Here is a 25,604-nt window from a genome sequence, read left to right on the forward strand (position 1 = left end):
TGCTTAGTGTGCTTTATTTTAGTAGATATATACAGAAAGAGAGAGAGAAGCAGACACATTATGTACCCCCACGCACAGAGAGGTAAGGAAAGGTTAGTATGACAACCTAAAGTCTACTTAGAGGAAGGATGTTCGCGACATTACCTAGAAGTAGAAATTTTAGAGAACTGGACACGCTTTATTTAACACAATTACTCACTTCAACAGTACCCACTTATTACAAGGTCCCATCAATAGGCCTCTGGGTGGCAGGTAACCTGATCGGCAGCAAATCTCTCCTCCTTTTCACATCTTCCCTTAAGGTCAAAGCGAGGACGAGAAGCTGCCAACAGACAGGGTGGTCTACGAGTTCGAAACCCGAATCCTCGATCTTCTGCCTCCCTTGTGGGTTGTATGGACAAACGTATGAAGACTTGCTACAGTACATTTCTCTAGATGTTTGATAGGTGTCTAAGGGTAAATGGTATAGAAAGGTTCAACCATTATCAACAACAGACCCCAAAGTGTTCGAAGCTGGACTGGAACAGCCACAAAATGGTCTGAGAGGCGATTGCACAACAAATTTCTAATTTTAGACACTTCAATGCCTTAAATCTATTTAAATAGTCAGTTTTATAGAAATACAGTGCATAACACAATTTTCGATTATTTTTAGCTAATAAACTTTAAATAAGGTAAAACTGATTAAGCCAGATTTTCGCAACCGAGAGCACATTTTTCGGACGCGCTTGTGCAACGCGAATAAATGGCATAAGGGTGATTTGTGAAATAAAGTCTCTAAATTAAACTTTTTTAAAAGCAACTTCACTTTTTGGAAACGTTGTGCAACTATCCCCTGGTGTGTAATGGGGTATTTCAGAACCCATTTGGCAAACAGCTTTCGCTTATTGGAGGTATTACGGATAAACGTCTACTTATTTTTGTCACTGCCCGAGGATTTTTATCCAGTTTGATGCCAATTGTTTATTTTTGCTTTTGTGTCTCTCCGTTCTTTTATATCTGCTCCAACTTGTTTTCTTTTTTGGCTTACGGTCTCTACGGCCATATGTCGACCATTTTCTCCACTTTTCTGCAAAGTCATCTTTCCCATCCCCAAGCCATATCAATGACTTGCTGGCTGTATTTTCACATCCCTTTTGGTCTATTGTTTACATGTTTCGCACTAATGGAACATCTCTACAAGTAATGTGAGCAATCCAGAAGTGAACAACCATCTGCGTCTCTGTCTTCTAGCCTCCATCACCACATGTGAGGATGTAGTTCCTCTTTCCTTGGGCGCTCTGTAACCAAAGAAGCTCAATATTATTCAGCATTCAGTATCTTTGCTGGGACTCCTCTGTCTGCTCAGATACAAGTCCTTTAAATCGTTTATCAGACTACGTCTGGCCATTATTTGTTATCCTTTTGATGCTATGGCTTTTGTTACATGCCTTTGCCGAGTCTTAGGTTGGTTCTTTCTTTTTTAGACAGTAATTGAATTTTCTGGGTTAATAACTATTCTTCTGGATACTTTGATATGTAAAGTGCAAGGAACTTAATCATGGGGCTGAAATATGGCGAGATAGATGTGTATTTTTTATTTTGTGGTTGTTTATTATTATTATTATTATTATTATTATTATTATTATTATTATTATTATTATTAAAAAATAAAAGAGGGAAAGTGTGAAATCCCATTTGAAGCAGTCTACAAGGTACACGCTCTGGCATCATTACTGCAAATCTCGTAAAAAAATTATAATGAAAATCCTTTGTACCCTGCAAATAAAAGACTGCATTGTCTAATATTCAACCTTGTCCAGAAGGCCAAAGGTTGCCACTGTGTAATAAAGCCGCCGTGACATTTATTTTTAAACCGTCTCATTTCCATTATGTGACCAAACTTTCTTCATACGTGAGACCACCGGCTGACATTCTCTTAAGAACAGACTTCATGTTTACATCAAATAGAAGCTGGTTTTCAATGGCAACAGCAGGATACATTTACATTTGGACTCTTTCGCCCTTATCATCAATCATTAGGTATTCTTACATCCCTCTACGGACACCACCTGATGAGCGGTTATGCTGGTCCGCCGGCAATGGACGCAGCAGTTGGCAAGGTTAGCCACTTAGGTCTGTCTTGAGGAACAGAGAGTAGATATTGTATGAAGGACCAGTCCAGCATTTAGTGGAAATATCCGACTCTTGCAACACTCGGGCTGAAGAGGAACCCAAAGGAAACTACAGTGCTTAGGACCAGAGGGAGACATGGCAGAGATAGAGTGAGAAGGAGAGAGAAGAGGCACTTGAGGTAAAGTTTCAGGAGGATGCGTTGCGTTAGTCTAATAATTATCTTCCTGCCTGATCGAACCCCTGGTCATCCGTGTGAGGACCGCGGCACGCAAGCGGCTCATTAGGATGCCGGAGCCGTCTGTGACAGCGTGAAGCGCCGTGAGTCTGACGGTTGGAACTTTTTCTCGCGGTCTTGTCTTTGTACTGTCTACACTCTACACCCTGTACATTATATATCAAGCTGGGGCCAGGACCAAGCGCGGCTTACAAAAGAGAGACTGAAAGACGACAAGTGGCGTTTGGGAATAGGTCCCTCCGGTGCCTCCGCGTATTTGTGAGAGGAAGTGAGGCATTAGTTCCTTTCAGACCCAAAGGAAGCGAGGTGGTCCGTCCTGCTTCTGAGTGACCGAGTCCAGGACAAACAATCCGTTTGCCTGGTAGCTGCCCGCCCACCTGCTTGCTTGCCGAGTCTGCTGGGGTGATTTACAGGCTAAAAAACAGTGATGGGTAGGTTGAGTTTAGAAGAAGTTGAAGATGGAAGACTAAGCTATGCATTTTTGCCATATTTTAGTGTTTTATTACCGTGTGCTGTGCTTTTAATTGTGGCGTGTTGGAGCTCCTACCATGGAACCGAACTCTCAGTTCGAACGAGAACTGTCGGCACTTGGACCGTTTGAACAGACACATCATCCAGAAACGTATAGTGGGTGTGGCAACACATCCCATCCAAGATCCAACAAACTTTGACGGGAGATGAAACGTGTGTGTGGACTCACGTTGTCGTGACGGAACACGACTCCTTTACGATTAACGAGCTTTGAACTTTTAGACAAAAAAGTGAGAAAAACACTGAACACGATCGACGGCAGTAAATAATGATCAAAACTTCAGTGCCCTCTGTTTATTAGTTGTTTATGTTTGCTCATCAGCAACGGTTTTACAATGGCAAGAACTAGCTAACAGCGAATTAACACAAAAGGCAGTAGGCCTCGAGAGAAATCGTGGCCTGCATGTATTGGAGTCAGGGGAAGTAATCGATCCGATGCTGCCTCCACGACACCTCCATTTTTATCTCCCTTTGAAACCTTTTTTTTTTTCCATTCACAAATATGCTCGCGCGCGAGCACACACTACATAGGGGAACACAAACAGATAAGCGCACAAGCGCACGCACACACACACACACACATAATGCACGTGCATCTAATCATTGCAAATAAAAGGTGTCTCTCGAAAGTGCCTGACCATGAAGCAAGTGTCACCGCTATTTCAGAGACAAAAAAGATGACAGCAGACGATCCGCACTGTAATAAATGCAAAACTGAAAGGTCATGAAAACGCTAGCCACTTTTCTCTCCTTGTAAGCTGTAGGTAGCGACGGGTGGTCTAGATTTTCTAGGAGACTTAGTACCCTCGTACCTAGTACCCGAGTCATGTATGGCCTGTGAGGGAACAGGACTAGTCTGTGATGTTGGGGTTCTTGGAATCAGGAGGAAAACTCGTCGTGTCTCGCGAGACCAAGGCAGCAGCCCCGTCAAATTCCGTGGCTGAAGTGCCCGGCTGTAACTCCAGGATGATCACGGCGTAGGTGAGAATGGTGCCGCACACCTGGGGAGCAGAAAAATGTTCTTGTAGAGAAACTGATACAGTCATCTCAGCAGTGTCTGCAATAAACTTTAATTAACCCACTACCATCCCCGTACTTCACATGTCTCAAAGCTTGGTTGATAGTCGACAGGTTATTTGTCAGTATGGTTTACTGTTTACTTTGAAACCAATCACTTCTTTAACACCTATCTCTCTTCGAAAATCTTGCGATAGTTTAAGAGACTTTAGAAGATTTTTAGCGAAAACTCTGTGATCCCTTTTACCATTAGTACAGTGGAAGCGTCAATAGTAAACAGATGATAGACATTAAATCCAATAGAAGGTCCTTGAAGTCTGGACAGAAACATTGACACCTGCAAGCATAAGATGAATGTCACAGCTTATTTTAAATTACAAAGGATATGGATTATTTCTATGGAATATTGGTTACACAATGTCGGTTAAGTATAGAGGTAATTTGCTCTGAGGAACTGATTTTTGGCTATAGTGTCTTCTTTAGTTTCTTTTCGGTTTATTGATCATGTTATATTACTTATACATTTATGAACAATTAAAATGAATAAATATTTTTTGCTGCGTGACTCAGTTCAATTCGCTTTGATGATGATGATGATGATGAGGAGGAGGAGGAGGAGGAGGAGGAGGAAGATCGTACCACTTCATTTCCTTTGTCCGTCATTTTCTGAATATTCAGATGATACAGATATTCTGCAGGTTCATGCATCTGTAAAATTAAGAGGGAAACAAAAAAATTACAATAGATAACAATGAAAAAAAATACAGTTAAGCGCCTACCTCACAGTAAAATATTGTTCCCATGACTGCACGAAGTACTCTCCTAAATACAGTGTTCAGGTTCATTAATCAAACCCAACATCTAAACTCACTTCTAGTTTCAGTTTCGGAAATGATGCCATGTCTTTGTAAGACCGTTCTTTCTCTTTCGCCCATTAGATAGTTTTACAGGGTTAGCTGCTGAAATTTGTTGAAATTTTAATGTGTGGAAAAGAGAGGAAAACTCAAACAGGCGATCCCCAGAAGGAGCACACAATGCAAATATTAACCTTTTTTAATTTGTCTGCTCGATAGGTAGTTCCAAATTTTTTCTGAGGGCTGCTTTCTGTTCTGACTGTGGTGTGATGTGTCTCTTTTATTTAGCGGGAAATGAACCTGGGGTCCGTGCATATGAGGTATGGTGGTGTGGTGTGTGCTGAGTATACTGCAAACAGAGTTGTCAAGTGATGACAAAGGGAATGTATTAGTAGTGACTGTGCTTGGTGTCACGCAGGTCTGACATCATATAGTCCACTGCTGTATCCTGATTGGTCACACCCGACTGTCCACCCGGCTTTATTGTGCTAGAATTCTGTTTTGATGATGATGATCATGATTCCAGCCCTATCATCCGAACATCATTGTTGTTCCTCTCAATATAACACCCTGTTCTTAGACCAAGATATTGAGGGGTCACAGCTTTGACCTGCAGATCACATAGCCCGTTGTCAAAGCAGAATAGATCGATAATTAATCAAGAATGCAAATAAAATCATCCGAAAATTGTTGATGTCTACATAATCACAAAACAGGGATTGCAATACAATTTTTAAATATATAACTTTTTGGCTATAATTAAGGTCCATAGCCAAGAGGACACAGAAGCTGCAATGACATTTATTCAAAAAAGAATGGCCAAAGAAAAAAATCAGTAGATTTAAAGCAACAGTAAATAGGCCAACATAATACCGAGGATGCCATCAAAAAGTTTAGGTCAGTAGAATTGCAATAAATTTTCTACAAATAAAAGCAGAAAAAAATTGCGGAGATCCGGTTACACCAAGCCTGTTAGGCAAAGGAGATGCCACTCTCAACCCACAGTGAATATGCAGCCTTATATTCACCATCGTCACTGACACTCTTGCCAGATTCTGTTCCTGATATTTACAGACCAACACAGTCCTTGCTTTGTTTCTCTTTTGTCTTCTTTTTCTTCATTTTCTGTCCTTATTGACTTGGCGATATGAGCCTTTCAGTCCATGGATCATACCGATTGTCTGCCGCTGAATACAGCATCATCAAAGCAGAAGACTATGGGGATACTTTGGTATATGAGAATAATTTCTGTGCCTGTGGCAAAGGTAAGTTCTTGTCAAACTCTAGCACACGCAACACATCACTTTTTGCTAAGATCGCTGATGTAATCTTTGACATCCTGATATCACTTAATTAACTGGGAAACTTCTCGACATAGTTTCAAAGCATTTATCTCTGAAAACATCTTGAGAAATCCACCTTACCTTTTTATTCAGGACGACAGACGTGATGGTGACTCCGGCGGCGAATAACAGAATCAACGAAACAAACATCAGCCTGATGGTGACATCAGACATGGAGAAGTACTTGTAGATGAGGCTGTGGATGATGAACAGCAAGGTGGGAATCCCGGCTCCGTACGTGTTGACCAGGTAAGGACACACCACCTTACTGCCTTTTCTAACCAACGCACACAACTCCACGTGCATTGTGCGACATCGCTCCAGGTCATCAACAAGGGAGGTAAGTGGATGTAAAGAGGCATTCATGCAGAGTGATCGAACCTCCCTCGACAAGTAGTTTGCTTGTGCTTGAAGAAAACCCCAAACTACAAGGTAGATGGTAAAAAAGCATATGGCTTGCATAAAAGTGAAATACAAAGCCCCATACGCCATGATCATGGGAGCTTCCTGTAAAAAGTTAGTCTCCAGCAGAATTTCGCCCCCTGCCCGGAACGCAGCTGCAGATGCCACAGAAACCGAAAAGCTAAATACAGACAACGAAAATACAAGAAACAGATATCTTATTTTCGTTCCAACAAAGTTGATGTGGTATTTTTCAAGAAATGTGTTCAGTTCTGCCAAGAAAATTCTCAGCGATGTGGAGGCACTGAGAGGGTAGACCAGTGCACAGAAGAGCTGCCCAGTCCTGCTTGTCAACATGTACAGATGAAAGGTGAAGTATCCTCCCTGACTAATGTCTGATATGGAGTGCACGACCACTACATACAGTGTGTATCCTGTCATTGCCACACTCATGGAGACCAAAGCCAGGTTCAGAAATGATTTGATGAGAAACCGCCTCCACGAAATATCCATGGCAGGCATAGTGTAGAGACCAGAAAGGAAAAGCAAACCAAGGAAAGGTTTCAAAGCTTCAAGAATCGTCTCAGAAGGCATCTTTCTCTGTATTCCTGCTTTGAGAACAGCAATAAAAGCAGTTTCTGATAACTTAATCACCAAGAATAACAATAAGCTTATATATATATAATCCAAACTTTCCAGGTGAGTCGATACTGTCTCTGTGGACGTTGAAAACGGTCGCAAACCACCTCGTGAAGAAAGATACTTGCACCCAGTCATCCTTTTTATAAGTATGCACAACATTCAAAGGTCATCAGGTCTCTTCCTGCAAACCCACATCCTTGTATGGCAATAAAATAATTGCTGATGGAAGCCACCATTGCCCGAGCTGCTTCAATAGGAATGTACACAGAGGTGAGGACACGCAATCAGTGATGAACGGAGGTAATCTCTCCACAAACAATCTTGTTCAAATACGTTTCTACATCAACATTACTCTGGATTCGGTCAACTTCGTAATGTATTTGTTTTACATTTAATTTTATGATGAGATTCATACTTGCCATATTGTGCAGGGTGCTGCAAAATTTACGAATGATAGCACTGATTGGTTTGGTCAATGGATGATGGGGTTTGCAATGATGGACAGAAAACCTTACAAGCACCAGGAAGGTGTCGATAGTGTGTGCTTGCTGAGAAAAGAGTGAATAATAAAATTAAATAGCCATTTTGTTTTTAAGCTTCAAAAATGAACAATTTCATTTCAGATGATTTCTGTAATGTTCGAATTCGATCAAAATTTAATTTATTTCCTAGAAAACAAAGTTAGAGTTCTATCAAAATTGAGCACAGCCCATGAATGAACAAAGAAAGCTGTGGCTTGTATCATAAACCTGTGTTTTGCTGCTTAGCATGATCCAAGTCAGTGGTTTATTAGAAAAATACACTAGTAAGTCAATCCAAGGTACCAATGAGCGAGTGCAGGTCACACATTGCCTGCACCCCTCCTTCATTTGTTGACCCCTTGACTTTTCAGGTCGGGATGGTAACTAATGGGCAAATAATTAACAGCATTTATACTAAGCACACTGAAAAAACACAGTGAACAAGTTTGCTAATAGAAAACTTCAAAGATGGAGTGACTATGGTCTTCTACAGCAACAGCAGGGTATAAACTCTTATTTCTACAAGTACAAAGGTTTCCCTGGGAACAAGATGGGAAATTCAGGGTGAGGAACATGATGCTGAGTTCAGATAATTCGTCCTAGTTGGTGTGAAATAATTATATTTATGCTCCTTTTTAGACACGAAAGCCGTTAAGACAGACAGCTTTCAGAACCTGAAATTTCTAAAGTGTTTAATGTCGATTGTGAGGCTTGCATTCGTGAAAAGATTTAGGATATTTCTGTCTTCTTTCTTGCAAACTGAATGTCAACCAATTAAGTTGAACCTGCTTGTTATTTTGCTTTTAAACTGTGTTGCTGCTTTGTTTTCCTTCATAATCACTGGTTATTACTCAAAATTACATTACTTCCCTTCGCTCTATAACCTTAATTAATCCTAATTTCGCATCATTATCCAATCAGCGCTTGCGTTGATTATGTTTGCTGTCCATTAATATTCTCGTTTCATCAAAAAAAGATCTGAAAATTGTTGGTGATCACTAACACAACTCTTTTTTTTTAATTCAGCAAGGGAGGAGATAGCTGTTAGAGCAGTTCTCTTTTCCATATCCTCCCACGCTCTGTGGCTCAAGCCTGATGGGGATACAAAAAAAGGGGAATGCGAGAATAGCAACAGGACATCATAAAACCTCCAACATACAAATCCAGGTTAGCTCCAGTACAGAAAAATAAATAAAAACAAGGGCCTAATACCGTGCTTCCCCGAAAATAAGTCTGAGAAGGATTTTTGCGAGTGAAAATGTAAGCCCTATAGATTGTCAGCCGGATGGAGAGATTTCATTCGTTGGTTGAAACACGCGACACACGTGTTCAGTTATACTGTAATGATATTGGAGAGTTCTGTCCCTTGAGGGGATCAGCTCTCCTTTATTTTGTTTATATTTTGTTGTCGTGCTTCGATTTAGATAAAAATATTGGACCTTTTACATGTCGTTCTGCTGCGTTTTCTTCCTCTTCTTGTTTGCAACAGGACTGTATATAATGTATGAAATGTATATAATGTATGTAATGTTATTTGAAGTGCGAACTGTTTGGATTTATTGGCTGGATTCCACTCCACCCGCTTCACTCGCTTTGGCGACCTGGAGCTGCATTGAATAAACTGAAGTGAGGATCACCCTTTTGCTGTTTTATATGATAATATTTCTTCATATTCTCAAGATTACTCAATATCTTCCCAGTATTCTCCTGATGTCACTAACTTTATCTCTAGAGTCGTTACCGTTACATCTACAGTCATCTCACTTTACTGCTTGAACTCAGCGAGTCCTCGCTTTGTGTTCTTCTTTGTTAAAAACCTGTTAAAATAAAATCTGTAGTTGTTTCCACCATGTAAAAAACTACAATAAAAATGCAAAATAAATTAATTCACTGGATTGGGTAAGTTTAAGACACAATGCTGAACCCTACTCCACTGATGAGGGATCAATGGTTGCATGATGAATATAGCTACAAACCAGACCCAGTCTCTTAAATAAACCCTAGCGGGACTTCAGAGAAAACAAGGGCATTAAGTGACTCAAATCACCAAGTTAATTAAGAGTTTAGTCAAAGCTATTCTTTATGAAAGTAGAACAATTTTAGTGGTCATAGTTAATAGACACACAGACTGCTCATTTTGACACCATGAAAAGCAAGTGACAGAATTATTTTATAAATAAAATCTATGCATATAAAATACATTATTTTGTACTTCATAAAATGTGTATTATTTGTTAATACAAATATTACACTGACCACACATTCTTGTCAGGAGAGTTAACCTGTAAGCCGATGCTATGCCTGCCTGTTTGTTAAATGTTTATCAAGACTGTAAAGCATAACATACATATTAACTGATATATTAGCTAAAGCTAAAGGTAACATTTAAAAAAGGTGTCTAGTACCAACACATTATACTTAAATGACATACCACTTTTGTTCTAAATCGTTTCTTCATCAGCTCCTCTTCCCCCATATTTTGAAGGAGCAGGGTGAGCTGATTCAGTTTGTGAACTACATTCTGTAGTGTTTCAATCTGCTCTTCAATTTTGCTGAGAACTCTGTTCAAATTGTATTTCAAATCAAAATATTACTTTTAGTCTTGAAAGTAATGACAAAAGTAAACTATTGAAGTAAATCTATTGACAATTTTTTTTATTAACAGAAAATGTTTAGATGGATATAATAAGGAAGTGCATGTAGACCATTAAAAACACAAAACCTGTGCTTGTATAGTGATCATGAAATCATAGAGGGAGACAAAATAAACTTACTGGTAAAATTCACTGAGCCAGACCTACAATCAGTGTGATCGGCAACTAAAGATTGTTATGATTAGTTCTTTTTGTAAATCATGTAAAATAAAATGAAAAATGGCATGCAGCATTTTAAGAGAATAGAAAATATATGTGATCACATATGTGATTGTGAAAAAAATGACAGACTTTGACAAAGTTCATTGCATAGCTTTGGATTTCATACATTTTATTTTAATTTCAAAGTGAATACATGTAATTAGAAAAATAAATTTCTTTCTTTTGCTTTGTATTAATTCTCCAAAATTTTAGTTGTTCAGAAAGCAATTAATGAGATTGTCTTGTTGCTTTCGCCAGGATGTACCAAGATGTACACAAACGTTTTGTAATCGCCACGTTACTGTTATTGAGAAAGCAGACGACAAATTTCGAGCATGATTCAATAAGTTAATTTCATAGATTTCAACTTTGAAGTTAATTAGTAATAGTACGCAAATAAGAGAGAGAGTGTGTGGCTGCTTTGCCAAGACCTTCCCGCCTCTCTTGCACACTGGGGTTTTAAATACACACATTATTATGGCGAAGCAGCCGGCCTCAAGCTATAGCTTCAGTACAACACGGCACAGTTTGGTGTGGTGGCATTTGCATACAGCTGTTTCAGTTGCATCTTTTGTTCGCTTGTATTTTTCGAAAATGTCTAGTCATTCTGGGTAAACCCAGAAGAGAAAATCTAAACCCTCAGTTGGAACGAGGCAGCCGTGATCAACTGAAGCAGCCTTCTCACCGTCACCTTTGGCGCGACTTGGTATGTACTTAAAGAAATACAATTTTTCTTTGCTAGTAAGAAATTACAATGAGACATTCGATTATTTTATTTACGCATTTATATATTTTTGTGATGCACGGCTGCAAAAGACACGCTGTCGTAATTGAGTTTGTTGCATTCCATACCTCTTGCAGCTTTTTCCTCTCATGAATGAGTGAAGCTCGGTGCAAGATACTATTTCTCCAAATCTAGGTAAATACTTCCCTTCTGTTCTCGAGATACACGCCTCTCCGGGCAGAGAAAGAGGTCAAGGACAATACCTCGGGGCTGCCTATTGATTGGTTTACGACCTCGGTCAATGGGAGAGCTCGAACCATGTGTTAATTAAGTTCATAACAATATCTGTATATATGAATCTGACCTCACAAACTGACCTCATATCTTGCATTGAGCTTCACTCAATCATTTGAAAGATAATTTGCACCCCACTATTCAAGAAAAAACTGAATGTGACTAATATTCTTGATTCCAGAGAAGCTTATTGAAATGCCGGAACACGATCTCGAGAGTGGCACAGAGAGGACGAGTCTGGTTCGAGACCAAGGTAGTAAAAGGGATATCTGGTCACACTCATTTTTTCCTAGAAATTAAAACAAAATATGATTAGAAAGATGACACAACTTAGATAAATCGTAGATAAATAATATCATTTAACTGCAGGGATTCTGCTTACGCAAAAAAATTGCGTACAGTACGCATTAAAAGTTCGGAGGACCCCTTCAATTTTCGTCAATAGGGTCCCCTTCAAATTTGGGCGAAGAACAGGGACCCCTTAAAAATCTGAAGAAGGGGTCCCTGGGACCCTAAAGAATTTAGCCTTAGCAGAAGCCCTGAATTTAACCATACAAAAGAAGCTTGAGTATGGATATAAGTGAAAGGTACACGTTTATGAAACAGTCCATTCAGCAAAGTTCTTTAAACAGAAGAGCATACGACCCTTCAAGCGTGGAGTTGATTGCGTGTTGTGTGTCTGCAATGTTGACATGGAAACGCTGCATAATCTGTTTCTCGTTTGCAGTGAGAACGACCTGGAGGGATTCAAGCTGCTGCGGAGGTAACTCCCTTCTGTTTTCTAAGATTTCTAGATAACATTTTTTCCCGGTATATTTTCGTATCCCATATCCATCCTGACGCCAGTTCATACACGCAAAATACATTAATATTATGTTACGTGTGTTCATGCGAGAGAGATTTCTGGCGGGTGTTTTGGAAGGAGGGCTGTGTGACGAAAGAGGATGTGATTTGTGGGCGGGGATCTCACTGAACACTGCTGGTTAATTTGAAGCAATTTATTTTACAGCTTTGTGTTTCATAAGTCTCCTGCTTGGCATTGGTTTTGTCATCACCATGTTTTTGATGGGTAAGTTTCACTATTTAACGCGAACTTCAACTGCGAGTGAAAGATATTTTTGTCATTTCCCATGAGATTAAGCTAGTTTCCTTTTACCTTTCGGGTTCTGGAAAGAAACAAAGGCGTGTTACAGTTTTACAAGTTTGCTATCAAAGATCATATTCGTCAGGTTTTTTTTAGAAAATCAAAAATTAAATGTAACAATCAAAAAATTTTGTAAATGGCTGTAATATATTTAGCATTGGTGTTTGTTGCATTGGGTTTTTTTTGTTTTGTTTTTTTGTTTTGTTTTGTTTTGTTTTGTTTTTTTGCCGATACGACGAGGAATATTTTAAACAGAATTCAATTTTCACGAACGTGGTAAAAGCAAATTTCAGGTATGTTTGCTGTCTTTCACTTAGACCTATTACCACTGTCAACACCAAAATAACAACAAAGAAAGGGATAAAGGACTTAGTACACGATTTATCGTTAAAGAAATGTTTGAAAATTAATGTAAATAACAGTTGTCTTTTACAGGTTTTGTACAGGTGTGTGTGTTTAATAGATTAATGATACTAGCATGTTGTCATATCTGGAAACTGAATATGATCGAATTATGTTTCAAATTAAAACCTTCCAGGTAGAAAGTGATATTATGAGTAGAGACATAACAGATAAAGACATTAGACATCAATGGCAGCGGCTTACGTTGAAAGAAATCTTCATGAACCCATGCCTTGGGGCAGTGTGAAAAAATATGTAGAAAGCGGATACTTTGACAATGAATGGGTTTCATCCACATTGGAAGTGTAATTGCCATGTGTAAATATTTCCAGGTGTGTCCAAGGTTCGCGAATGTCCTGCAAGTCCTTTCATCCCTGTGTATCTGTTCATAGCAAGCGGAATACCTGCTATAATCTTCCTTCGTTACGTACCGGATCCATACAAGTGGTTGATGATCATCTTTGTGCCCCTGATCGCACTTGTATGGTTCTTTGCAGGTATGGATCAATGCGGTCTTAACAAATATTTGTGCATTGCGAAGGACATTACTGCTTTTTTTAATTCCTTTTGTCAGGCAAGTTAATTTAAGGTATAATAAAACCTAAGCAAAGCGAGAAGCACAAACCTATTCACTAGTCAATTAATCGCTGGTTAGAAACTTTTAAGATTTCTGCTAAAGAGCCTTATTGTAAACGAAAGTATATATCTTTTTATACCTATTGCTGTAAATTTCGAAACAACGACTTGAAGATAAAATGGTCAAACAGTAGATATGTTTCAATGTGACTGACTATAGAAGTCATTTTAGTGCAAGGACATTTTATTTCTGTTTACTCCTTACCACTGTCATCTCCTTATGTCAGATTATTGAACTCTTTCAGGCAATATCTGCGTGTACATAATTTACAACAAGTTCAATAAGACGAACCGCACTGCTGAAAACTACTGTGACCCGGGCCTCTACTACTTCACCTTCGTTGCCAACGTTTTTGGATACATCGCCATCATACTTGGTTTAGTTTACGGGGTGGTTTATCTCTGTCGGAAGAATGAGTAGCAGGGCTATAGCCCTTTCTAAGGGTATTTTTTGGCGTTTGTTCTGATTACGATTTCTCGAAGATTGATTTACAAATGGAGTAACAACAACATCTAGTAATTTTAGTAACATTATGTCAGTTGCATAATATGTAGTATTAAAGAGAAGATAGTTCCTAAAATTGTTCTTGTCAGGGAATTTTCTAAACAGTGGACATAGTTCCTTCTATAATCTAGAAATTCTTGCCGTCAACAGAACGAATTTGTACAGAAAAAAACAATTTATTCATCTCTCGTTAGTCGGCTTTCGTGAGTTATGGTCGAGTAGACAAAGGGAGGCTGCTCTGTTTTCACACACCTTCCCTTAGTGACCTCCCTTACTCTATTGATTATTTTTTTTTAAAGATATACGTTAGAAAATAATTATAGTTGAATACTTATTTTGGTAATAAAGAGTTAAATGTATCGATTTCTTGACAAATTGTTTTTGTACACTATTTCGTGTAAAATTTAATATAAAAAGCGCTGTAATGTTCGCCACGTTATACATAATAAGCAACACACACAACACACTGGACGACTGAGGTACATGCTTTGTATATAGCATGTAGACATGTTGATCTGAGTTCATTTCATAGATTTCAACTTCGAAGTTCCTTTGATCGCATTACACGTTTCCCTATATTCGTCTGACTTCCCTAATGGGGCCCATCAAATGCCTACCGGTCTGGCAGACTGGGAAGGATTTACCTCACTGTATAGTGCTACACACCGCTGGCGTGAAGTTGCTCTCACCGACTGTTTATACAAACACACACATGGAGCCAGCGACGAAAGTAATAACAGAGCTAACTTCAGAGCTAACACTGAGCAGCATGGAGTTCGTGACAGCACAAGAAATGAGTTCATGACTCCAGTGAGAGTTGGAATTTTACCATAAAGGGTTCTGGTGTTACCCGAAAAATGTCTCTTCGCCTAACAGGTTGCCATTTTTCCTTTAACTTTCCTTGTTGTTCATTATAATTATCTTTTACATGAAAATAATAAAATTTTAATATATAATGTTGACGTTTGCTGATACTTACTTGTCAGTATTGCAAGGGAAGCAACTGCTTCAATAGTGGTCGCTCTTCGGTAGTCTCCCTTTTCCTGTGAAGTCATGTTTCCGGGTTTTCCTATGAAACACGTGGCCTAACCCAAAGACAGAACGAGTGGAAAAGCACATCACCAGGCATGCTAATATACACACACAAGCAAACAAACTCAAGAACTTACAGACAATAAAAACAGTCTATAAAGTAAGTACCACAAATCAGGCAAGACAATTCATCAGTAAAAGACAGTGCGCATAAAATATATAAATACAGTGATACCTCGGTTCTCGAACGCCTTGACTTTCGACCAAATCGGTATTCGACCAGGAAATTCGAGAAAATTTTGTCTTGGAATTCGAACAAATATTTGGAACTCGAACATCCGAACGTCCGAGATGAGCCGAGTTGAGCCGAATGGCGTTCATTCTGCCCAGCGCGCCTTGCTTGCGTCATCAGTGACAATAACCATCCCCCTTCCGTCCTCCCTCCACATTCATTCCCTCCTGCCATAAAGTTTGGTACAGGTACAGTAAATGAAACACAATTTACTGTACTGTACAGTACATTTTTGTTTTGTTTTGGTTTTTTTTTTTGTTTTAATAAATACACTTTTATTTCTTATTTCTTGTTGAGACTCATGTTTTTCTACATATTATATACAAATTAGGCCAGTAAATAGGCATTTTCTGGGGCTTGGAACGAATTAATCCAGTTTCCATTATTTCCTTTGGGTTTCATTGCTTCGGTTCTCGAACAATTTGGTTCTCGACCGTCCTCCCGGAACAAATTATGTTCGAGAACCGAGGTATCACTGTAATTGTGACCAAAGCTTTTGTTTATCTATTGACAGGAATTATCCATTGTACTTAATGTAATATAGCAGAAAATAACTCTAAAAATAACAGGAATATTTCAGACTTTGTGTACGGTGTTTTGTGTGCGTATATTTGAAGACTTGCTAGCACTCGTGTTTTCTTCAATTTATAATTCAAGCTTAGCAAGAGTTTCGAAAAAAAGACCGAACAGCCCCTTCGTCTGTTAATTAACAGGCCTTGCCATTTTGTAACAAATACCAGACTCGTATTCAACAACCTACTTTTAAAATGCCGTTGAAATTTGAATTGATACTTAGAAAGCAAAACTGAATGTAAAAACCATTTCACACATGTTTCGAAGGAACATTTACTTTAAGTAAACCCGCGGAGCATTTCTTGATATGTTTAAGAACCAGCAAAAACGCAGCAGGCGTGCAGAGATAAATATCTTGATAATTTCTTTGAAAGGTATACATATTCTATGAGAGACATCTACCAAACTTGTCCCTAACTACCTGTGAATTTTTTACGAGCGGCACTTCAAAAGCGTGCCACCGTGAGTGGCGAGACAGGTAAATCACATTCTTCACATCGACACAGAGGTGTGAGGGAGGAGCAGTGACTAACTGCCGACTACTCAACTCACCCTTTAATCAACTTCAAACTAACTGTACAATACACAGACAGACCATGAAAAAAAAAAAAATCCCACGAGTCAGACACGGCAGGCGGTAATCGGTGATGTCAACAAAACAGTGGAGCGAACCTTCGTCTGCTCTACACCTGCCAGGTGTGTGGATCTGTTCACACTTGCCAACCGACTTGTGCTATCTGAGTAGTAGGCGTGAACTCGCAGTGTCAGGTAGAGCACACGTCCCAGGTGGGCAACGAATAACTTCCCTGTCCTTCTGGGCTGATTTTATTCTCTATAGGTCTTCTTTCCTTTTGTCAGATAATACTGTGGGTGCTTATTGGCATTTGTGTATGCCTGAAAGCTTTGATACATGATGTAAGTAGGTTTAGTTGAGGTCAATGCGCGAATATGTGTGTGTGTGTGTGTGTGTGTGTGTGTGTGTGTGTGTGTGTGTGTGTGCGTGAGATCGAGTAAGATAATGTCAGCTTAGTGTAGGTTCGTGCGATGACAAGGTAGATAACGAATAGAAACAGTATACGGTGGTCAATATATATTTATAGATATATTTACCAGTGAATGGGCCTGTTCTTGGGTGCAAAGTCACAACGCTGGCATGACATGTCTAAACAGTTACAGTTTACAAGGTAACGAACAAAAATAACTAACCAACATGTAAACAAATTGATATATTCGCAATGGTAAGGTTACGAGACGAATGCACTTAGGACCTGTGCTTAAATATACATTTTGTTACCCATTTGTTCATGTATAACATTCCCTTAGACAATGAGTGCCCTGTGCAAGTAGAAACAAGTAATTTGTGACAGGTTGAGAGGAACTCTGTGTGTGTCCATGCTCGCGCTCAAGAAATGGAAAAAAAAAATCTTTTGTTGTGCTGACGAGTGCATGTAAATTAACAGCCGCGACTGCGTACATCCATGTTTTCATGGGTTCAATTAAAAGACAACTCTATTTGTCATGGATGTCACTGGGTTTATGCACCACCTCCACAGTACAAATTGCCTGAGCCTTCGCTGTATACATTTACTTTATTGGCCTGCACTTGTACAGGTGTTCTCCCTCTCTCTCTCTCTTCCTGTCTTTCTTCAGGCCGCCAGCGATTTGCTTTTCTGCCGATTCACAAACACCGTGGAATGGGATACCTCAGGTCGATAGCAATCGATTGCGATTTCGCTGTCGTGCTGGCCAGTGAACAGAGAAAGCTTTCGCCTCTTTGTGAATGTCAATCCTCACCAGACTAAAAAAATAAGGGCATGGACTACAGAAATAAAATACTTGTAAAGCAATAAATTTAATCGCGGATCGCATGATAAAACAAATATTTTTTTTAAAAGCACGATCATATTCTTTTATTGTTATCTCTCAGACAAACATAGTTGCTAGCAAGCACGGGAGGATTGGAAATGTTTGGCAATGTCATTCGCAAACACTCTCATTATTTCTAAGTGCACTATTCGACCTCATGACCGACTTTCTCCACAAACAAACAAAGAAAGAACCTTGTTCAGGCATTATTTCAACTCGCAAGTCGCCAAGTGTAGAATACGGATGGACTCGCCTACCTGTATCGTGGCGGCAGGTGCGGCGAACACACAGCTAACGGGAACCGGGAACTCTGCGCGGCAGTGCCACTCGCTCGCTCGGCGGCTACCGTTCGCCAGTTCCGTTGGGAGGGACGACGGGGGGGACCCTTGGTTCTTGCCAATGGTATGTCCGCTGTGCTGTGTTGTAGATGTTGTCGTGAACACAAGAGACAGCGGGACGAAGCAGTGTTCAACGAACGGCAACCAGTCTGACGAATCTCTCTGCTGGAATCTTCTCTCCGGGTCGCTTCCAGACGCTCGGTCCAGTGTTATTTTTTCTGAAATTCTTTGCTAAGGTAAGGAAGCAATCTGTTAACTGTCTCTGACTTCTAGTTGTGACACTGTCAAATGTGTGTACAGAGGTAGGCATTGCTATCTTTGTGTCGCATGCAGTGTCATGTTACAGGTATTGTCTGAAGTTGTTGTCTACCTGTGATTACTACTTTATACATGTAGTATGAACGCCATACTTTTGGCTTGAAATTAATGTGATAGTTGTAATTAATGTCCTCGTGTTTCATTGTCATAGACCATCTTGACTGAAAAATCTTCTCTCCAGCCTGTTTTCAGTTATATTTTACCGGATGCAATAAGTATATTAGAGACGGATCTGTGTCGCTTACCTTTTTTTTTTTTTAATCTCTTAACGATACTCTTATCTCGAGTGGCCTATCCTGAAACATAACTGTTCCTGTAATATTATGATTATCTCTAAGTAAACATTTCTGTTAGTCCATACACAGAAATATGCCTTTGTTTAAAGAAGACTTTATTCGAGTCAGACGAAAGAAATACCTTAGTTCTCAATAAATAAAATTGTATGAATCTGTCGGTGGATGGGAGTGGACCAAAAAACTATCAAACATCGTTTCCACTCTGCTGGAAGTTGATAGGAGGGCCTCTAGTCCTTGAGGCGAGTCCCGTTCTTCCTAAGGTATGATAAGAGTCACGGTCTGGTGATTTATGGTAACACTAGTAGGTCAGTGTTTGTCCCCATGATCGTCTGATCTTGTTATCTTGTCAGGTGGGAGATCAGCACACACACACACACAGACACACACACACACAGACACACACACAGATATCATATAGACCTTCTTTTCATCCGAAGATTTAGCGAGGTTGATTGACGATAAGCTCTGACATTAGCTTCAATGGAGGTTCAATATTTCTCCACTCGACCGTCGAGCGGTCCCCGAGAGAAAAATTCAACATTCTTGTGGCTCGAAGCAGGTTTGTCGCCGCTCGCCGCACTCGGGTCAGTGTTGTCATGGGATTATCTGTGCATGGCTGACAGTAATGCCCTTCACAGGCGAATCCCTTCACCACCGCGGCGAGTAGCGACCTCAACAACAGCGACAACCTGTCCGTAGCTAAGGTGACTGACGAACTGTGTGGCAGGCAATTGTCCCAACAAAAGGTTTGTAGTTTGTGACTGCCTTTAATTAAAGATGACTGCTTGAACCACGGCAAATGTTTATTGACTTACCTTTATTAAGTAACAGAAATATGGCAAGTGTACACTTCCATAAGACATAGAAGCATGTTCGCCTGTCTCATCTAGGTCAGATGCCTTCCTGAAAAATTTCTCGAACCACTTTATAACCACAGGGTTAGCCCTATGGGGCGCCAAGTGAGAAATTTTCTCTCTATAGCTACACAATGCATTTTGTACTTATAGAATTCATTCTATAGCTATACAATTCATTCTATACGTATATAATGCATTCTATAGATTATAGAAAAAAGAAAAATCGGTAAAAACCGAAGTATCTCAATTTTATTATACTCAGAGGTTGCTATCCAATTCATTATATATACAATTCCATTCTGTAGCTACAAAGTGCATTGTAGCTAAACAATTAAATTGTATACTTACAGAATGAATTCTGTAACTACAGAGTAGATATGTATACGGAACGACGCTGGCTAATTTGCATGTGGAGCGAGAAGGTCAAAGATCAACCAATCATTGTCCTCGAAACATGGTCTTGCGTTTGTCTGTGTATTTACGGGCTAGTCTAATAGCAGCCGGAGGAGTATAAGTTCGGAGAAATGGCACTTTTACTTGTAGGAAGAAGACAGGGGAAGAAGCTCACTCTACATAAACAAATCCCTACTTATGGGGTCTTTTTCTGTTCCATTGCCAACTCCAAATAATAACACAAAGCAGAAGACAACATTCATACACGAAACAACACGAGAGCTACCACAACCATTACAATGGGTACTGATGAGTAAACATTTACCCATGTAAAATGATCCTTGAACTTTCACTAAGATCGCACTTCTAAAACCGAGAAGAGTTTCACTATGTCCAGGTCCAGACTGAACTTCGCCATGTCTTGGATGCGTCGCTAAGCAACGGTGGTCTTGATGATTACTAAGACGTACTGCACTAGGGTTCGGGACTCTTTAATTTTTACTTTTATATGTCCATCTTTTCATCAGTTGATATTTTTTTTCTTCTGGTCAGTGACTCGCTTAGTAACGGCTGACTTGGTGAACAATGTGGCGGAGGAGTGGTGTCAGAATCACGGGTGTCGGGCAACGGCTGTTGAATGCTTCTGAGCCTGCTCACAAGGCCTGATGTTATGGTGGGGCTGAGGTCAGCATCCAGAGGGCCAACCGTCACTGCCATGGAGGCGCGGGTGTGCAGCGTAGAGTGGCAGAGACAGTGTCTACACCTGCAGCAGTCCCAGCAGAGCGGCCATGTTGGTGGCAAGCAGGCAGCCAGAAGCAAGGATGTCCTGCCTGTCGTTGAACTGAGGCCTTTCATCAGGAAGGTGAGCTTAGGTGCAGACCAGAGCTAGCTTCGGAAGACGATTGATTTTATGTTTGTTACTGATCGATTGATGGATGATAACAGTTGGGATGATGATGATGATGATTTTTCGGCTCAGGTCTGGCGTCGGGAGAAGAGCCTGCCCGTCTTCTATGACAAGCAGCAGCTTCCTAAAGAGGACTCTAGGCCGGAATCACCGGCTTCATCTGGGGCAGTCGAGCCCTCGCCGAAAGTCTCCCACTACATCCAAGAGCTGCGCGCGCAGCAGAAAAACGTAGACACGCGCCACAGCCTGGATGCCCCTCTGCGCAGCCGCCCCAAGCTGCATCCTGTTGCTGACTTCCGCTTCCAGACCCGCGACGCGGTGCGGCACCAGCAGGACCTGGTGCCCAGCTTCACAACGAGGTTCGACAGGAGCAGGACGACACTGACAGCAGTTCATCAGCAGCAGACGGATGGCAGCGGCCGGTACTCCAGCTCCAGCGATGGCAGCAGCAGCAGCGGTAGCGGCAGCGGCGCGGTAGAGGGAGGCGACGCGGAAAGGGAGATGAGCAGCACGACGAGCTCCAACAAGTCTTTGCCGCAGATGTGTCTGACTGGTGGCAAGCTGTCCGTGGCCAACCTGGGCCGCCGTCCGCTGCTCTATCTGCACCCGATATCCGCCTACCGCCAGAAGCTGTCGTGGATACCCGCCACCCGTGAGGACGAGAACGGTGTCGGGCGTCGCGCTCGCAGTTTCCCGCTGACACGCGCCGCAGGAGGTTTTGCTGTGTCTCGCCGCACGGATCTGGTTCTTTCCGGGAGCACCTTCCGCCCTCTGGATAAACCTGTGGTGCATCCCCCATGGGGAGAAGAACCCAGCCCTCACAAGTTCAACAAAAAGCTAGGGGCAGCCCACGATTCCTTCCTACTTCTCAATCAAACCGGAAGTCCCACAGTCCTGGAGCGCAACCTTTCTCACGACCTGGAACTTCAGGTGGAGCGCTTTCGTCGGGAGAGGAGCTTCGCCCCTCTGGCGGACTCGATCGTCTCGTCTACTTCTCACTACGTCGCCTACGACAACCAGCCCACACCAGGGGAGATGACTTTGATGCGCGCCCGCCAGGCCAACATGTCATCCCGAGGACTGAAAGCGCCCCACAAGCGGAAAGAGTCGCACAAAGCCATGACGTCACCTCAGCAAAACGGTTACCTCGGTGGCAACTTGAGGATCGGGCTTGGGGAGATCGGCTTGTCCCCGAGGTCGAGGTCAGAACAAGGTGACTCTGGCATCCAAAGTTCTCTCGGGGAGACCCTGGACGACACTTTCTCCAGGGGTGCTCATGGTTACGGAGCACCTGCAACGTCTCCCCGTGACTTCGGAGAACAGGTCATCATCGAGGACCCGGATGAGCCCAATGAGTGCGGAGTAGAAACTGCGACCAGTACATTCACTCAGCGAGGAGAGAGTGACCGCAACCAAACTACCGATAAAAACCGCGCGCTCTCTGAGGAAGAGCCACTTGACATGCGCGAACCTTTGGGTAAAGGGAGGACACGGGCCCACGAACCGAGAAATAGCGAGCTTTCACGGGGTGATGGTCGGCCCCATGATCAGCTGGGATATGCTGAAGATAGTAGGGTTTCTCTTTTGAACTCTTCATCCTCTTCATCTTCAACTCTTCGGGATCAAAATGAAGTGCTTGACGATAACGATAACGGTAACGATAACGATGACGATGATTTTCAGGGACAGCCAGCGTTGTCTGGTAAACATGAGCAAGAATCTGTCAATTCTCACCAAGATCTCACCCTAGAGGGTTCTGACAAAAATAGGTTCCTCCCCGAAAGACGCCATGATGCTTCTTTTGCAAACTCAGATATTTCCAAGCACTCACCATCCCCGACACCCATCAACACCAACGATGGTGCTGATGAAGATACTGACACTCGGATGACGCTGACAACTCACTGCTCTGTGCACGAGACTTCAGGTAAAGAAGAAAAGGTCGATGAGAATGAGTTATCGGATGAACGAGATCAACTCGACGACAGTGACACCTCTACAACTTTTCTGACGGCGGGTAAAGGAGGAGAAGCAATCAGACAAGCGGGGGTGGTCTCCTCTTGAATCCAACTTCCACCTCAGGTAACCAAGAAAACAAAAGACATTTCCTCAAGCTGTGAGGCTAACAAGGTCCACACACATTAAATGCTTTTAATGCCTGATGCCCAATAAAGTGGTTGATAAGACATTTTTTTTCCTGCCATCTACTTTTACCTTGGTTAGCCTCTGAAATGTGCTGAGTTTGAGAAAGAATTTGACTTCTGTATGGAGTTCACATACACTGTTCTTCTGGAAGTAAATTTGTAACACGTTGCTGTTTACTCCTAGATGCCTCAACCGAATCAGCCTGTTGTCGAGGTTCTCATGGACAATTTTCTCAAATTAGGGGGATGAGGTTTGGAGAGTTAGAACCTCATACGATGTCTGTAACATTTTTCTGCGTCTGCCTGTTAGATAATATTTTCGCATGGATCAGTTTCTTATGTATTTATAGTTTATATCAACGGGTTTTATTTTCCAAGCTTGGTCTTCAAACGGTATTTTATGATTAAACTTCACTATCCTCCCTTCTAAATTCAAAAATATAATATTTATAATAATCATAACGGATATGAGTCGCGGCAGGGTCAGTGCAAGTCAACGAGAATTGTCACTACAGAAATACTATTATCACATTATCTCTATCATAGTCTAGTCGTGTAATCAGTATTATTGAACTTCCATTCCCAACTCAACACAGCAAACAAGTATATTAATACAACAACATAAATAAAAGGATCAGGCGGTTCAAAGGTATTACATAGTTAATATTCAGGTTTGATAGTCGAGGTAAACTTCAGGTCAAATTCGTTTGTTGACACCTGCATTGTCGACCCTAAGTTCTGCATATTTCTCACAACTCTTCCATCCACCAAACCTCTCCATCCTCATACATACATTAATATGGTCACGTGTTTTGAGGCGTTATTGAGCTTTGTGCCAAATGTATACAGCTGTATATTGTCACGTGGTAATCTGTTATTGTCCCTTTTGTTAAGTGTACAGATGATGTCAGTTATTGTTGGGAAGTATTGACTTTGATAGGTCTACTTTTGGTAGTCGTTGACAGTTTGTGAATATAGCCTAGCATCGTGTGTTTTATTATTCATTTTTCTGATTGCTGACTTGGATGATTAATGGACACTTCAAACCAGAGATATTTCTCATTAGCAAATCCTTGTCTCGTCAACACTGCTACTGGACTTTAAAGGAGAATTTTATGAAAATTGCACTACATTTGTCACATAAAATATTAAGAAGAAAGTCTTGTGGTGTATAACTATTCACTAAATAGTTCCTTAACAACCACTCTGTACAACAAACCGGAGAACCTTAGCTGAGTCAAGATTAGTATAATAAATCCAATATAAAGAGTTGGAAACCCTTTTCGAAGTTCACAGTAAATTTATATGAATATTCTCCTTAATTCTAAATTCTGGAGAAAAAATATTCATTTTTGTTAATGCCTTTTTCCATGTTGCAAAAAGTTATTCTTGTCTTCATTTTTATCGGTTATTCCTCTCCTATCCTTAAAAAAATCTGTTGCGAGTGTCCAAATCAATCAGTGGAAGTTTTTGTGTGGTCAGAGGTCACAGAAGACATTACCGGATGTCGTGGGCAAAATCAATGGCGAAGCCTGACAATGATTGCGCCAGTAACATCTCATGCGTAGGAGTAGACAGGTCTCAGACTGTTTACCGCCTCCTCTACTTCTGGGCAGCTGACAATGTTTACCACTATCCCAATCATAAAATATTTGGTCAGAAGCAGGGGATCGTTAGTCTGAGCTGGTGGTCATTGTGGCCTGAGTCCAACGAATTGAAAGGAAGACTAGACTGTAAGTCCTATTGAGTTTTTTTTTGTTTTTTTTTTCTGCAGCCTCGTGTGTATCGACCGCTGAGTTCTTTGATCCACCGAGTTGTTTCCTCTGTTGACTGTTCCATAGAGACATCGATCATTACAAGAAGGCCTTTAGCAATAAATTCTCTTGAGCAGTAGCGCCATCTACGTGTACAACTCCCTAGAGATTCCTGTATTTCTGTGCGGTTAGGAAAATCAAAAAATGAAAATACAAGCATTCGAGAGCAAGTATCTGATGAGGTTCCTCTGGATCCTGGACAAAGAACTCGTAGGACATCAGGAACCTCTTCTGACAAAAGTCAAGTGGCGCAGTCTAGTCTGGTTCGGTCACGTGACCCCACTTGACACTAGGACCGACCTTTAGGGTTATTTGGATGAAGGTGAGTCGATGCCGGGGTAGACAGAGGAAAAGGTGGCTGCAAATGTAAATGAGTGGACTGTTCGTCCCATGCAAGTTTAAGTCAACTGTTTCGTCGCTGGCCGAGAAAATACTCTTTTGAAAACCAGTTTTTCAGGATTCCATCTCACAACATTAACATCAGAATCGGAACAAAACATGTTGTGCGGACCATGTTTTGAGCTGTTGCTATAGCGCCCTTTCCCCTCCATCAG

The 25,604-nt window shown here is 41.1% G+C and overlaps 3 protein-coding genes across 5 annotated transcripts; 2 read left to right on the forward strand and 1 right to left on the reverse strand.

Moving 5' to 3' along the window:
• Positions 1–3,027: 3,027 nt before the first annotated feature.
• LOC112567283 lies at positions 3,028–15,276 on the reverse strand. Of its 2 annotated transcripts, XM_025243915.1 has the most exons (5): positions 15,200–15,276; positions 10,092–10,221; positions 4,538–4,606; positions 4,146–4,235; positions 3,028–3,882 (listed from the first exon to the last, which is right to left on the reverse strand). In XM_025243915.1, exons 2-5 carry the CDS (start codon positions 10,134–10,136, stop codon positions 3,733–3,735), a joined length of 354 nt encoding a protein of 117 aa, XP_025099700.1. In that variant the 5' UTR covers positions 10,137–10,221; positions 15,200–15,276; the 3' UTR covers positions 3,028–3,732. The 2 variants fall into 2 exon arrangements, with proteins under 2 accessions (XP_025099700.1, XP_025099698.1); XM_025243913.1 differs by lacking the exons at positions 10,092–10,221; positions 15,200–15,276 and adding an exon at positions 6,177–7,528.
• On the forward strand, positions 10,761–15,096 carry LOC112567284. 2 transcript variants are annotated; one of them, XM_025243917.1, is made up of 6 exons: positions 10,761–11,221; positions 11,715–11,786; positions 12,261–12,296; positions 12,543–12,602; positions 13,472–13,576; positions 13,961–15,096. In XM_025243917.1, exons 2-6 carry the CDS (start codon positions 11,729–11,731, stop codon positions 14,134–14,136), a joined length of 435 nt encoding a protein of 144 aa, XP_025099702.1. In that variant the 5' UTR covers positions 10,761–11,221; positions 11,715–11,728; the 3' UTR covers positions 14,137–15,096. The 2 variants fall into 2 exon arrangements, with proteins under 2 accessions (XP_025099702.1, XP_025099701.1); XM_025243916.1 differs by having other exon boundaries at positions 10,940–11,221; positions 13,412–13,576.
• A 2,858-nt stretch (positions 15,277–18,134) lies between the features above and the next one.
• On the forward strand, positions 18,135–24,593 carry LOC112567104. Its single transcript, XM_025243650.1, has 3 exons — positions 18,135–18,557; positions 20,738–21,047; positions 21,165–24,593. Exons 2-3 carry the CDS (start codon positions 20,823–20,825, stop codon positions 23,154–23,156), a joined length of 2,217 nt encoding a protein of 738 aa, XP_025099435.1. The 5' UTR covers positions 18,135–18,557; positions 20,738–20,822; the 3' UTR covers positions 23,157–24,593.
• Positions 24,594–25,604: the final 1,011 nt, after the last annotated feature.

Source organism: Pomacea canaliculata, linkage group LG6 (assembly GCF_003073045.1).
Source record: "Pomacea canaliculata isolate SZHN2017 linkage group LG6, ASM307304v1, whole genome shotgun sequence".
NCBI lineage: Eukaryota > Metazoa > Mollusca > Gastropoda > Architaenioglossa > Ampullariidae > Pomacea > Pomacea canaliculata.